General features: G+C 44.5%; 1 protein-coding gene across 18 annotated transcripts in view; it reads left to right on the plus strand.

Moving 5' to 3' along the window:
* The window catches only part of PKHD1 (PKHD1 ciliary IPT domain containing fibrocystin/polyductin), a 471,129-nt gene that overhangs the window by 19,112 nt on the left and 436,666 nt on the right, over nucleotides 1-15,351 (plus strand). For all 18 annotated transcript variants that reach the window (XM_059938510.1, XM_059938512.1, XM_059938518.1 and 15 more), the window contains 11 exons: nucleotides 559-623; nucleotides 1,908-1,947; nucleotides 2,803-2,873; nucleotides 4,233-4,334; nucleotides 5,135-5,230; nucleotides 8,449-8,590; nucleotides 10,542-10,656; nucleotides 11,652-11,930; nucleotides 13,024-13,113; nucleotides 13,339-13,429; nucleotides 14,176-14,318. In XM_059938510.1, coding sequence (XP_059794493.1) covers nucleotides 559-623; nucleotides 1,908-1,947; nucleotides 2,803-2,873; nucleotides 4,233-4,334; nucleotides 5,135-5,230; nucleotides 8,449-8,590; nucleotides 10,542-10,656; nucleotides 11,652-11,930; nucleotides 13,024-13,113; nucleotides 13,339-13,429; nucleotides 14,176-14,318 — 1,234 coding nt within the window. The remainder of the gene's footprint in view (nucleotides 1-558; nucleotides 624-1,907; nucleotides 1,948-2,802; nucleotides 2,874-4,232; nucleotides 4,335-5,134; nucleotides 5,231-8,448; nucleotides 8,591-10,541; nucleotides 10,657-11,651; nucleotides 11,931-13,023; nucleotides 13,114-13,338; nucleotides 13,430-14,175; nucleotides 14,319-15,351) is intronic.

Here is a 15,351-nt window from a genome sequence, read left to right on the forward strand (position 1 = left end):
CCTCTTAACCACTATACTGTAACGACTAGCCAGAGAGAAAACAACTAACTTTTCAATATTCAGTTATTTATTTATTACAAGGAAAATTTAGAAAATGAGTGTCTATGTGCTTGTAGTTCAGATAACCAACATTTTGTTGGATTTTCACTTCCCTCTGGACTGAGTGGATTAACCTTCTATACCCTATGGCTTAGCTTTTAGGACTAGCGTTTAGTAGAGCCAAATTCTATAATATGGTTTCTTCCTGGTTTCTTACATTTGATTGCTCAGAATTGTCCTGTTTCAGTTCACATTTGCTAATAGATTTTTTTGGGGGGGATAAGGATCTTGCTGTCCTTGTATAAAATGGATTTTGGAAAGAAAGGACCCAATGGAGATTAGGAGTAGGCAAAATTTTGTGTGTTTGACTGGTAGCATATGTACTGATGATAACTCTAGTTACAGTTTTGTTTTATTTTATTTTATTTATTTATTTTCTTTCCTGGCTAAAGAGCCAGAGCTTCTGAACTGAATTGTCTGGTAATTCTTACCTCTTACCTTTTTCGGTTCTTTCCCTAGCTATCCTATTCAGGAAGACCACGGTCTTGGGACTCTGCAGTGCCGTGTGGAAGGCAACTACATTGGTCTGTTTGAGAAGTAACAGAATTTTAAAGTCTTTCTCTGTGTTGGAAAAAAACGATTTCAAGAATTGGTTCTCCTAAAAGGGAACCCTCCTGCACTGTTGGTGGGAGTGTAAATTGGTACAGCCACTATGAAGAACAGTATGGAGGTTCCTTAAAAAACTAAAAATAGAACTACCATATGACCCAGCAATCCCACTACTAGGCATATACACTGAGAAAACCATAATTCAAAAAGAGTCATGTACCACAATGTTCATTGCAGCACTATTTACAATAGCCAGGACATGGAAGCAACCTAAATGCCCATCAACAGATGAATGGATAAAGAAGATGTGGCACATATATACAATGGAATACTACTCAGCCATAAAAATGGACGAAATTGAGTTATTTTTAGTGAGTTGGATGGACCTAGAGTCTGTTATACAGAGTGAAGTAAGTTAGAAAGAGAAAAACAAATACCGTATGCTAACGCATGTATATGTAATCTAAAAAAGACGGTACTGGTAAACCTAGTGGCAGGGCAGGAATAAAGACACAGACGTAGAGAACGGGCTTGAGGACACAGGGGTGAAGCAGAAGCTGGGACAAAGTGAGAGAGTAGCATTGACATATATACACTACCAAATGTAAAATAAATAGCTAGTGGGAAGCTGCTGCATAGCACAGGGAGATCAGCTCAATGCTTTGTGACCACCTAGAGGGGTGGGATAGGGAGGGTGGGAGGGAGGCTCAAGTGGGAGGGGATACGGGGATATATGTATACATATAGCTGATTCACTTTGTTATACAGCAGAAACTAACACAACATTGTAAAGCAATTATACTCCAATAAAGATGAAAAAAAAAAAAGAATTGGTTCTCCTGAGGATGATAATAATAACTGCCATTTGCTGAGAACTCCCTGAGAGACACTACATGAAGCAACTTAAATATAAGCTAAATTAATCCTCATGTATAAACCTGGAGGCTGGTGGAATTGTTTTTGCTTTACAGGTGAGAAAGTTGAACCTAGTAACCAGTGGAGCAGGATTTATCATGCTTGATCTAACTCCAAGCCTGCTCTTGCCTGCTCTGTGCTTCTACATTTATCCTTTTATGGTTAGAAGTCACCATCGCTGATGGTGTGAGTCTGGAACGTGTTTATTTTGGGCACTGTTAAAGAAATTAAGGTGTGGGTGGTACCTTGGTGATCGCCAGAGTCCTTGGGTTTATGGTAGCAGTGACCTGGTCCAGGCAGTTTGTGCAGGTGCCTGTATTAATGTCTGTTTCTTTTTGTTACAGGCTCCCAGAATGTTAGTTTCTCAGTATTTAACAAAGGAAAGTAAGTAACTGGGAGGAAGCAAATTTATCTTTATCTTACACTATCTACTCTTTTGTCTTGCTTAGCTTCTTTAACCTTTTATAATGGAAAATTTTAAATGTACCCAAATAGAGTAGTGTAATAAAACCCCACATACACACTTGATTTTTTTTTTTAACCTGGGTGAATATAATTGTGTCCTATGCACTCATCCTGAAGCAATGTAAATGTTTCAGTGTGATAATGGTACAGAATTTGGGGAATTGCTTCTTAAATAATTTCATAATACTGGAAATTTAAAACAGTGCAGTTCCATAAAATGCTTTGTATCATTCCAGGAAATGCCTTCTTCAAGATGGAAAGCGTCCAAATTTCATAGCGCTTTGGAGAGATCAGTTAGGATTCTGGATTTCTGCTTGCCTTACCTCATGCTCTGACACTATGTACTTTGTCAGTGTTTTCCTGAAAAGGGCATTGTCTAGCTGATATTAACTTCATTGTGAAGATAGTGACACAGCCCAAAGTAGAAAGATTTGCTCTTTGTCTCTCTCTGTCGCTGTCTCTCTTTTAGGAAAGACTAAAACTAATATCTATTGAGTATCTTCCACAGGCCAGCTCCATACCAGGTCCTTTCACATTCATTATTCCATTTAACGCTAGTCACACTCTGTAAAGTAAGTATTATTATTCCCATATAATTTTCTAGATCAGAAAACAAACTTTGCCCCATTCGTATTCTCTAGTCATCAAAGGGAGCTGGTATCTGAACAGCTTTAAAGATCACTAAAGTTAGTGATCTTCCTTTCAGGCAATCAATTTAAAAAATGTAATCCCAGATGCAGTTTTCATCCAAAACACAATTTTGTCTTTTTGAAGGTCAATGGTACACAAGGATGCATGGCTGGTCAGTGCTAAGCAGGACCTTTTCTTGTACCAGACGTATTCAGGTACCATTTCCCTTCATTGTGTATTTCTCACCCCTCCCCTCACTCGGCCCTGGATCTTGAACCCTCCGTCCCTTCTTTCTGGCCATTTCTCTATGACCATTAACACCTGAAGCTGTCCCTGAAGTCATGGATGGCCCTTTGGTTTTGTATGAGAATAGGTTGCTTGTGTGAGTGTCCACTTTCGTTGCTATATTAAAAGAGGCTTGATCATAGATTTTTATACAAAGTCTAGGGATATAGACAATAAAAGAAAGGGGAGTCATCCTTGTTTTATGTTCTAAAAAAGTAACAGAAAAGAGATGGCACTGAAAAATCTAAAGCACATCTTTGCAGTTATTTTAACGTCTCATCTCTGAGCATTCATTCAACAATTTATGACTTGCTGATACAGATGCTAGGTTTGTGTATTCCTATCTGATGAGTAAATCTTCATACAAAAAAAATCTGAAAACTGGAAACTTGCATGAAATTGTGAACTCAGTCCAGTAGTAGAAAGCTGGCTACTGAATATGCGTGCTAGATTCTCAGCTTGAATACAGTCCCAAAACCACTTAAAAAATGTCTGTGAGGTTAGTTCAGATTCCAGAGGCAGCAGAGTCTACCTTTGCCAAAAGTGCAAGAAATTTCCTAAGTCACGGGGCCAGTGCCATTCACTCTCTAGGTAGACTACCTCTGTCAAAGCTGAATTTTGACCCTTGGTTTTATTTTGAAGTGGTAACCATTCATAATTAGCCTCTTTGTACCTTCAGTTTATCAGAGAACACGACTACTCATTCCCCTTGCGGGGATGAAACTTAGAACTCTCCGTTTGATCATAGGAGGGGGAAGGATCAGAAAAAGTTAAATTCTTGGGGATTTGTGGCATACGACAGTGTAACTCATTCTTTTGCTTAGAGCGAATTGCAGACTCATGGGTAAATTGAGACCTTGCCTGGTGCATCCAGATTTGATTCCTCTATAAAGTATAACCTACTGTTCTGTGATATGTAAACAGTGGTCAGGAGACAGAGTTCCTAAGAAAGCATCATGGTACGCAGGGACTTGAGGTCAGGAGACAGAGTTCCTAAGAAAGCATCATGGTATGCAGGGACTTTTGCTGATAGCATGAGTGACTGCATTTCCCATTCCTTTCAAATATTGATCCTGTATAATATATATTATTATCCATATTGTTATATGTGAATCCTTTTCTTATTATATGCACTTTTAAATGACTATTACTAGAAAAAAATTACAACTGTTGCTGGTCTTAGAAAGTTAAAGTAAGAAATAAATTATGGATAGCTTCTATGATTATATTATTATCTGGCTCACATCCTGGTTTATATCTGGAAGCTTACTTTTTTTTCCCTCTTGCAGAAATACTATCTGTGTTTCCAGAAACTGGGAGCCTTGGGGGAAGAACAGACATCACAATTACAGGGGACTTCTTTGACAATCCTGCCCAGGTTACCATTGCAGGTAACTAAGTTGAAATGGCTGAGAAGAGTTCATAGATTTAAATGCCATAGGAGATTATGTATCTCTTACGGCCTGGAGAGGATGGGGGGAAGCAATATTTGCCTCTTCCGACTCATCATGGGACCCTGTTCTGAGGTCTTTGACCTGTGTTTGAGGCTGCAGGGGTTGGGGGGTGTTTTGGTCCTGCAGCTTGGCAAACATGTAACAGAAATAGGGTGTCCTGCTTCAGACACACTCACAACTCATGGGCAAGTCCCTCAGGTGTCCCCATCTTGGGAGGGAAGAGAAGGAAAAGCACAGCTGCATCTTCACAAAGGTCTACTCCTTCTAAAAGGCGACCCCTCTCCCTCCCCTTAGCTCTGTCTGAATAAGTAAGAATGGGCAGGCTTTTGCTATGCAGATTCTTCTGGAATGCCCCCTTAGCAAACCCTTTTGTGGAGAACATGTCTAGAACCTTTTGTTCTGCCTAGTGGGATGCTCCTCTAGTTGGTGACACCAAGGATGCAGGAAAATGTCCTCACACTCTCCTGTCAGTTCCTCTCCCCAGCTCAATTCATCTCCAGTGAACGACATGGCAAGGCATTTTCTTCCTGATTATTGTGAGCAGCCCCGTGTTCCACTGCTCTGCACTCCCCCTTTCTTGCCTCCTTCCATTGAGGTGACAACTTTCTCTCTACTCTCCACTTCTGGCCCTTTGCCTTGGAACAGGAGCCTGTCTACCTCAGTGTGGTCCTCTGTCCTGCCACATCTATATCGCCATTGATATTGACATCTGTATCTAATTTAAATGTTCCCCTCAGGCATCCTGTGTGATATTAGACACGTGTCTCCCAGGAGGATTGAGTGCACCACCAGAGCTCCAGGTAAAGGTGCAAGACTCTCTGCTCCTCAGGCAGGTAAGGAAGTCTCCACGGCTGGTCTATGATATGTGGTCAGTCTCAGCTGTTTGACTGGCTGCTCAGTGAGCCCTGGGTCCTGAGTCAGAGCTTTCATTTCAGAGAGGCTCTTAGCTTTACTCAGATGCTTGGCAACACCCTGCACTCCTAGCCCCAGCCAGCAGAATGACCAATGCGGTTCAGTGGAAACCATGATCCAGGAAGCCTAACTGCCATCAAGATGTTGCTATAGTGACTGGTGGAAACCCCTGAGCCGCCCCTCCATCCTCTGGGTCAGTTGCCCTCCTGCCCACTATTTAAGAAGACAGAGCTTCAGACCATGTCTTCTATGTTCATAGGACAGCTTTAGACGAGGCGGAGGGTGGGGTGCAATGGGGTGCATTTAAATGTTGTTTCTTCTCCCCTGTGGGCACTGTCTGCTACTCTGAAAAGTAGAGATGTATTGTGATGGGGCCACTAGGCTACCCCTGAAGTGGGCAGAAATGCAGGGGGCAAGGGGACAGGTTCCACCTGGCCTTCTGCATTTGTTTAAACCTTCTACTCCACGGCTGCAGATTGCAAGTGCACCGCGGGAGCACTCTTCTGGAAAGCGTTAGAACAGGAGCTCAGGCTTAGTTAGGGACGAAGGGCAGTTGGCGTGTTGGGCAGCCTGAATCACAGGCTGCCAGTTGGGAGCCCTATGTGCCCCGCAAGGGCTGTCTTCACTGTTAATCCACAGGCAGGGAGCTCATCTGAATCTCATCAGGGGAGAAACCTTTCTAAAGAAAGGCCATTCAGGTGTGAAAACACATGCAAAGCTTTAGCTGGGAATTCTCCAGGTTCCCGATCTGCGGTTTTTACTCAGGGAAGGCTCCCATCCAAGGAAACAAAACTACTGTATGAAGCAAGTGATGGAGAGAAAGCGTTTCCAGAGTCAGGAAAGAGGGCGCCTGCTCTAGCTACTGGCATTGCAGTAGAGGAATTTCCTGAACACAGCTTTTCTTGATGGTTGATTCTGAAGCGCTTTTGAAATTCCTTCCATGGAAGTGTGATGGGGCGGGGCGGGGCGGGCGCGCAGCTGTTAGCAGGCGAGCATTATCGCGAGACCCTTCGTGCGAGACCTTTAGTGCGAGGCAGTGAGAGGTCTGGTCCTGGCAGCGGCGGGTCTCGTGGTGGTCCGTGGGGCAGAGCGCGGTGAGAGGCGGATCTCGGCCTTCTCCCTGGGGCCCTCCAGGCCCTGTGGCCTCGGGCCGGTGGGTGAGCTGGGGGGCCCCGGGGCAGGCTGAGGGCTGTGTCCGGCAGGGCTCCAGAGCCCTCGCCTCGGCCGCGCGCTGGCCGGGCCCAGGCCTTGAGGCGGCAGCGAACCTCTCCCCTCTCCCCACCTCTGTGACCTAATGACAGTGGCAGTCTCCAGGGGTCCCAGTCTGAGGGACCCCGGGCCCCGTTTGGGCAGCCTTAGGAGCCTGAGGGCCGGCTGGGTCCTGGGCGTCTGGCTCCCTCAGTGGTGATGGCTGGGCGGGGTCTGGGGACCTGGCCCTGAGGGTGCCGCCAGCTGAGAGCTGCCTCGTCAGACGGGCTGGGTGCTGGACGAACCCTTCCGGGCAGGGTAACCAGCCCACCAAGGGGCCGCCTTCTCCTAGCCCGGGCTTGGACCTCGGAGGGAGAAGGTTGAGCCTTGGGACCTTGCCCTTTCTTGTCAGAACAGAGAATAACATTTGTTTGGTAGAGATGTACAGGAACATCGTTACTTGACCGTGACCTGACTTCAAGAACAAAGGATCTGACACCAAGTAGTTTGCAACAAATAACCGCGCCCCTCCCTCACCTTTCCTATAAAAGGGCTTTGCCGAAGGCTTTCGGGGAGTTTGGGTTTTTTTTTTTTTAAGGCATGAGCCACCCCTCTCTTTGCATGGCCCTGCAATAAACCTTCCTCTGCTCCAGACTCTGAAGTTTTGGTATTGTTTGGCCTCACTGTGTTGGGCACACGGACTTGTGTTCCGTAACAGAAGGACAAAGGATCATGTACTGCAGTGGTTCTCAATGGCCTGCAGGGGGCACTTGGCAATGTTTGGTCCTTACACCTGGGATGGTGGTGCTACTGCCCTCTAGTGGGTAGAGGCTGGAAGTGCTGCTAAACATCCTTCAATGCACAGGACAGCCCTCACAACGGAGTTACCCAGCCCCAAATATCAATACTGCTGAGGTTAAGAAACCTCAAATAGTATGTTAAAATATGCTCTTATGTTTATGCTTATTCCTTATCTGTTTTCCCTTCTTAGGATTTAACAAGGAATAACAATAGTAGTTTAAAATAATAATAACTACCCTAGCTATCCTTTATTGAGTATTTACTGTATTTCAGACTCTTTGTGTATATATTTAAAACTCCCTTAGTCTTTTTCCCCCCAGAATTGTCAAACTGACTTTATTTCTCTCTGCAGCTTTACTGTGATATAATTGACATATAACTTAGCTCCCTTAGTCTTTAGTGCAGTATCTCTGTTTACTATTGGCCCCATTTTGATGAAGGAGAAAACGAAGGCATGAAGCAATTGGCTCAAAGCTACACATCGACTAAGTGGCAGAGCTGGACTCTGAACGCACCCATGTGTGATTCCAGAGCTTTTACCCTCACCCCAATTAGTAGCCAATATTGATCGCACATATGCCTTTGGTCTCAGGGTTTGTTTAATATAAAACACAAATGAATAAGTACGACATCATTTAGAATGTTATGTAATAGCAGCCTGTCACGTGATTTGCTCCATGGCTACAAATTGAGGCCATGACCTGTGAAAAATTTAAGGATTGCCAAATTTCTGGGACCCAGGGTTTTAGGGAATAGAATTCCCAAGCTGAACTGAACATTAAAAGAGACTGAAGTCCAGTCCTGGCTTCACGAGCTTTCATTTGCTTTTTTACGTTTTCTCGTATCCAGACACTCCCATTAAAAAGAGCTCCTTCGTCTTTTCTGGTCCTCTGAGAATATTTCCCTTTACCACTCCTTGTCAAGTCTCTCCTTCCAAGAGCTTAAATCCCACATCAAGCAGTAGTTTCCACTTTCTAGAGCATTTGTATTATCTATAGAACATCTCACATGGCTACTCCATCTGTGTCTCAGTTGACTCACCTTCTAGATAGTTCCTGGATCATCTTCACTCTGTAATCTGTAGTAAAGCAGTTCCCCTGCTTGGGGGAGAAGTGCCCTCTGATGTTTATGAGGCTTACATGTCTTACAGGCAATCGAGGGCTTCTCTTTGAAGTTGGAGACGCGGCTGAGGGCTTGGATCTGACAGAAGCCACCCCTGGGTACAGATGGCAGATTGTCCCTAATGCCAGCTCTCCGTTTGGATTTTGGTCAAAGGAAGGGCAACCTTTCAGGTATGTTGTAGGAAAAGTGAGGGTCCATATCACAAGTGTCTCTACTGGCCTAGGTGAGGCTAGGAGACAGGTAAGTAAGCAATGAGATTTCCAGGGGAAAATTTAAAATATCTACTAATTCAACAGCAACAAAGTTTGACCACTGTTCTCAGCTGGTGTTGGTTATGCTTGTGGACCACAGGCCCTTTATGGGTACACACTAAATTTTGATCAATAGGTAAAATTTATATTTTCTACAGCTTAGTTTGAAATCTGTTTTGGGGAGGACTATTCATCAGAACATTGAGCCGGGTAGTCTAGGAAGCTTGGTAGAGAGCAGGGCAAAACTTGCCGCAGGAACGTGGTTAAGAGGTGAAACTAATATCTGGATGATACTAAAGAAAGACTCGAGAATTTGCCCTTTGGGCATATGAGGGAGCAGAGGCTGGGCAGCCAACAGTTCTGTGGGAACAATTATCCAGTGCCAAAGGTCAACCAGATGGCTGGTATAATAGCAGGGGAAACTCCAGTGGGCTCTGGAGACATTGTTTTCTGTAGTGGTGACGGCAGTGTGATAAAGTTTTTCCTGCTTAGTTTAGTTTTGTCTTTTTAATCCCTTCAAGGATGTGGCCAAAATTTCTCAGATTTTAATGTGGGCTTAAAAATATAGAAAGTTAGAGAATTGTGGAGACACAGTGTGCTCTAAGGTGTGGATTCAGGTGACTGAATCCTTTAGGTGTGATGGATCTCTTCTCCTTTTGAAACTCTTCTCAAAGAGGTTGGTCATGACTCCTGAGTGTGAATTCCAGCCAACCTGTGACCTCTTTCAAGGATTTGGCCATTTTATTGAACTTTTTCTTTCTTTCTTTTTTTCTTTTTGACCGTGCCGCTCGTATGAGGGATCTTAGTTCCCCAGTCAGGGACTGAACCCGTGCCCCCCTGCAGTGGAAGCACGGAGTCGTAACCACTGGACCACCAGGGAAGTCCCTTGGCTATTTAAAACTTCAATTCAATTATGAAATGGAAGGCTTTGTTCTCTGTTCAGGGAATTTCAGACATTGAAAAAACCAAGTAGGGAAGGAAATCTGAACAGAGTAGAGTTTCTGTTGTCTTGGAAGCCATACTAATTAGATATCTAATCACCAGTATACATGGTTTTAAAGTGGCAATATATATATATATATATTTCTGTGGCACCTAGTACTGCGTCTTTGTCATAGTTTTTGAGGCTCATCAATAATGTTCAAAGGAAAACCTTTCAGCTATATTCAGTGTGTGCAGGAGTGTCAAGGCGAGTCAGGCCACCTCAAAATACAAAAGAACATTTGGACTGTCTGGTATGAACTGTAGGGTATGTCTCTCTAATTGCCATTTCGAGGAGCCACAAACCAGACAGTAACTCTTTCCATTCTTTCTGCCATTCGTTTCTATAAAATTCAAAATTTTTAAATGAAAAAACTGAAATATTTATTGATTGAAAAATTATGATAACGATGGACCTTTACATAGTTACTTTCAAAACTATTAACAGAAAAGATTCTTGGTATTCTTGGTATCTAGACCAAATCAGCGCAAACTCTGATTGGTGATCTCTCTTTACTTGTAATAATGGAATAATATTTACTATTGATTGAGTTCCTACCGTGCACCAGGCTCTGCACTGGCTGTGTTAGGTGAGTGATCTCAGCTAAGCCTCCAGGCAAACCTGCGCTGCGACTACGACTTTCCCAAAGACGACAGGACTGCTCAGGGAGTTGTGCCAGTGCAAAGAGATGGGCTGAGATACTGAGCCAGGCAAGCACCACAGGAAAAGCTGCATCCAGAGGGCTTTGGCCAAATACATGACACAAGAGTCAGGTGTTTCCTCCTCATTACCATAAAGACAAACAAGGTCCAAGGGCACCATTTTTTGGGTCGGTGATTCCGGACTTGGTTGCCCTCACTTCTTTCTCTGTGTTCCTCTGCTTTCCAGAGCGCGGCTCAGTGGGTTCTTTGTGGCCCCAGAGACAAATAATTACACTTTCTGGATCCAGGCTGACAACCAGGCTTCCCTGTATTTCAGTCAGTCGGAGGACCCGAGGACCAAGGTATACACCTCCATCTCGTTTTCCTTCTTCTGGTCCCCAGTCCTTAACTCCTGAAAAAAACCCAAAAAATCACAATGAAAGCTCTCATGTTCTACTGATAGTTGTAACATGCCATTAAGCAACCAGAGATTTTTAACGTTTTGTTTTTTTGTGTGTGTGAGGTTTATTTTTTTATTAAAGTTTTTTTTAAAAATTGAGATATAATTGACATGATTTTAATTGTTGAAAAAGGGCTTGGCTGAATGTGTTGGCATGTTTATTGAGGTCTTACTGTAAGCTGGGCATTATGCTACAGCTGTTATACACCTTGTTTCTAACCTTCACAGCATCTTGTGAGCTATGTCTCTTTATCTCTGTTTTCCAGATAAGGGCAATGAGGCTTAGAAGGATTGTATGGCCAGTCCAGGGCCACTGGGATAATAAGAGGCATATTAAGAATTCAAACCGAGATTTGTCTGACTCCAAAACTTGCATCTTTACCACTAATTCTGGGTAGGGATGTAGTTAGTTTTATGCAGGAAATTTCTGATCAGCTTTGAAGGATAAGAAAAAGTGTTTTAACAAACAGCCAAAATTAACTAGTGCCATTGACAAAGAAACACAGTATTTCATCTCAAATGATGAATATACTTCTATGAAATTGCTTTGGTAGTTGGCTAGAGAAACATCATAGATTTTGATGCAGTCAAGTAACATTTAGGTTTCTCAGAGGACTTCATACAACTTTACCCACAGCATCATGTAAAGCTAGGGTTTCAGGTTATCTGTTTCAGCTCTGAACATGGACCATCCAGCCTCATCTGAATACTATGTAATTGAGAAAGAGAGAGAGAAGAACGGCTGGAGAAACATACACAGGCACAGGTCCTAACTTGTTGGAAAAGGCAGACCAGCCCCCAAATCCCTGTTAAGTAGCTGTCTAGACACTTGCTGTTTGAAAAAGAGAGACCCAGAAGCTTCATAGTGCTGGTCCTGATGTGTTGCTTGGGGTGCAGGTGAAAGTGGCCTCCATCACAGTGGGCACTGCTGACTGGTTTGACTCCTGGGAGCAGAATGGGAGTGAAGAGACCTGGCAACAGAAGAGCCCCAAGCTGGAGCTGCTCGGGGGAGCTAGGTACTACCTGGAAGCAGAGCATCGAGGGAGAGCCCCCAGCAGCGGGCTGAGAATTGGTGTCCAGATCCATAACACCTGGCTGAATCCCGAGGTGGTCAGCACGTACCTCCGGGAGAAGCATCAGATCCAAGCCCGGGCCCAGAGACTTCCGGAAATCCAGGTCTCCGTGTCTTCCCTGTCCCAGGGGGTTAGGTTCAGGGGGTGAACTCTGCAACGAATATAGTCCCGCCTAGTGGAAGGATCGCTGGCTGGGAGCCAGGAGACTTGAGCCGTGGTGATAACTCTGCTGCCAAAGAGATAGGGTATCCATCCACTAGGCTTGAGAGGCCTTTACAAAAAATGCAAAGTCTTGTTGTTGAGATGCCCTGATTTATGGACTTAGTTTCAGGCATTTAAGTTCCTGGTAAATCTTCCTTTGGAAACATATTCCCCAGAGAGGAGATAAGGTCATCCTAACACCCACACCCATGTATGCATGCCTGTGAGCGTACACATATGAGATTTCATAGCTTTTTGACCCATTCGGGTCCTATTTCCCCATATATTGTGTTTTCTAAGTCTGCTTTGTAAGGGTCAGGGCCTTTGGGTCTCTTGGTTGTGCCCCATATTTTGGTTGAACAAGTTTGGTGTGCTTTCTTTTTTTTAATTGAAATATAGTTGATTTACCGTGTTGTGTTTAGTGTACTTTTTGTTGTCCACTTTTTGGTGTACAAGGATGACTCAATATGGACTGTGCCTCTTATAGCTTACGGTGTAATAGTAAAACATGCAGATAAAGAACCGCAGAGCAAAGGAGAAAACAAGTAATATAAGATGATAGGTGTCACCCCATTACAAGAGTGTGACGTGCCCAGCAGGAATGCAGTGGAAGCAAAGCAGAGGCTGAATCAGCCTCTGAGAGGGTGTGACACGCATGGGGCTGCTTCTCCCTCCCAGGCCACCCCTGGGAGGGAGCTCGGTGAGAAGGGCTGAGAGTGGGCCCTTCAGTGGTGACATTTAGGTGTCACATTCTAAAGAGAAGGAGGGGGGCAGGCATCAATGGGGAGATAGACATGTATATTCTTCCAAGAAAAGTTTTCATTACATGATGACACTTGTGTTCTCCAGATAGTTCTAGAAGATAGTGAGTTTAAAAAATTGAAATTGTAATAAAAAGGAAATAGCAAGCCAGGGAGGTGTGTCCTGTGTTTCTAGGTTGTCTCCCTGGTTCAATGAGCACATGTTCTTTAATCCCGTCCCTCTTGACTTTTCAGATGCTGATGGTGTCTGGCACAGGGAACTTCTTCCTTACCTGGGACAATGTCTCTAGCCAGCCAATCCCTGCAAATGCCACGGCCCATCAGGTGGGAACCTTCTTCACTTAAGCAGAGGTGGGGGAAGTAAAGGTGGTCTTTCTGCCCATGGTAGGAACTCCTGGTTGTTTTTCTTTCTTTCTTTTTTTGGCCACACTGTGTGGCTTGTGGGATCTTAGTTCCCCCATCAGGGATCGAACCTGGGCCCTCAGCTGTGAGAGTGCCGAGTCCTAACCACTAGACCTCCAGGGAATTCCCTGTTTTTCTTTTTAACAGATTCAAGCAGCCCTTGAGGAGTTACTTGCAGTTAAATGCAAACTGGAACCCCTTTCAGCGAACATCCTACTCCGGCTGGGATTCGAACAAGGTATGATCTCTGGTTTGACAAATTCCGACCCTCTTTTTTCCTCCTTGTCTTCTTTCTTTCTTTCTCTTCTTTTTTTTCTGTCAAAGGGGAACAATCTTCATTTCCTCTCCCAGGTGACTCTGTTAAGAGTCAAATGAAAATATGGAAACTGGATTCGGACCCTGAGTGCTTGGGAGGGAGCTGTTTGGTGTGGGAATCAGAGAAAGAAAAGGCATCCCTCCCGAGCTGTCAGGTGGAGCAGAGTTAGAAACCAAGGGTGCTGGGGAGCTGGAATGAGGAACTGTGTCTCATGCCGTACAGTGGGAAGCGGGCAACAGACGTAGCAGGGAAACAGCAAAACAGTGCAAATCTTGTTTAATTCAAATTGCATCTCAAGTAAAGGAATTATACATAAGACAGTAATCTAACAAATTCTAAAAATGTGAGGGTATGTTTTAAAAATACTAAGGTGAACTAAGTTACAGTCAACACTCTTTACCTCCTTGCTTCTCAATAGTTTTTCTGTGTCATGGTACACATAGAAAAGGGTAATAGATTTTCGATGCTGTAGGGCAGACACAATGGGTTTCTCACGTCTGGAGCCTTCAAGCTGGGGGGTGGGCCGACCACTTCGAGCCCTGCCCAGCTCGCTCAGGGGCTGAGGGGTCAATGTCATGGTGAACCCATAACCCATTCCCTGCAGACATGTTGGGAAACTCTATTTAACATTTACACCCATCTTCCTATTTTGTTCGAAATGCATCCAGGCCTAGAAAGTTCCAGCTCTGATGGGCACCTCACCAGTGGGACAGAGCCCTTCTGTGGGAGGTTCAGCTTCCATCAGCCTCGACACCTTGTCCTGACACCCCCGGCTGCCCAGAAGGGCAACCGGCTAGATCAGTACACACATGTAAGTAGCAGCCTTCGTGCTTGCAGGCGAGGTGGGTAGGGAGGGATTGGAATTATTCTCTGGGGTTGAGCCTGGAGAAGCACAAGAGAGTGATTGCTGTGCCTCGCAGGGCTTTTCGGGCTGAGGTGCTAGGTTTCAGGTGTGAACAGACACCTCTGGTCCTCCCATTAGCTAGTTGCTGCATGGAAATGCCTTTGTATTAGCTGAGACCTATAGAAGTTTTTCTACGCTGTAGTATTTTCTTTGCTCTTCAGGTATGAGTGCCGATTCTACAGTCAGACTCTGGTTTTGAATTCTGACTCTATACCCTGCATGCCCTCCATGTCTTACTTTAGTTTACTCATCTGTGAAATGGGTAATAATGAGGTTTGCCTTTCAGGATTTAGGTGAAGAGTATATGAGATAATCCAGTAAAGTGCTTGGGCAGTGATTAGGACTCATTTAAGGATAGTTTTTATTATTTATCATAGTTATTGTTATTGATGGATGGACTGACACATTCCTTCAATACCCCTTATATCTTTGTGTCAATAGCTCTGCTGTCTTTCATTAAAAAGTGCAGCTTACTTGCCCTTTGGGAACCAGAGTGAACCTTCTTGGGGTGGCTGACCTCATGGTAGTGGTTTCAAGTCCTTTCCTAGTTGAATGGCAGTGGGAGCCAGGACTAAACGGTTCAGGACAGGGCACTGCCCGACTTCCAGCCTTTCCTCTGCAGCACAGGCTCCCAGCGCTGGGTGGTGGGGATTTTGCCCCATGGGGAGAATTGGCAGTGCGTGGAGACATTTTTGGTCACCAAAACTGGGGAACTGTTTGTAGCCTCCAGCGGGTAGGTTCTAGGAATGTTGCTAAACGTCCTACAATGCACTGGGCAGTCCCCCTCACAGAAAAGCATTATCTAGTCCCAAATGTCAGTAACACCGCAGTTGAAAAATCCTGCCATATAATTTTACTTAACTCAGAGTTAGAAGCCAAGGATGCTGGTGAATTAGGGTTAAGGAGTGAGGTTCAGAGAGGTACAGTGACTTGCTCAAGG

This window comes from Balaenoptera ricei, chromosome 11 (assembly GCF_028023285.1).
Source record: "Balaenoptera ricei isolate mBalRic1 chromosome 11, mBalRic1.hap2, whole genome shotgun sequence".
In the NCBI taxonomy this organism is placed as follows: domain Eukaryota; kingdom Metazoa; phylum Chordata; class Mammalia; order Artiodactyla; family Balaenopteridae; genus Balaenoptera; species Balaenoptera ricei.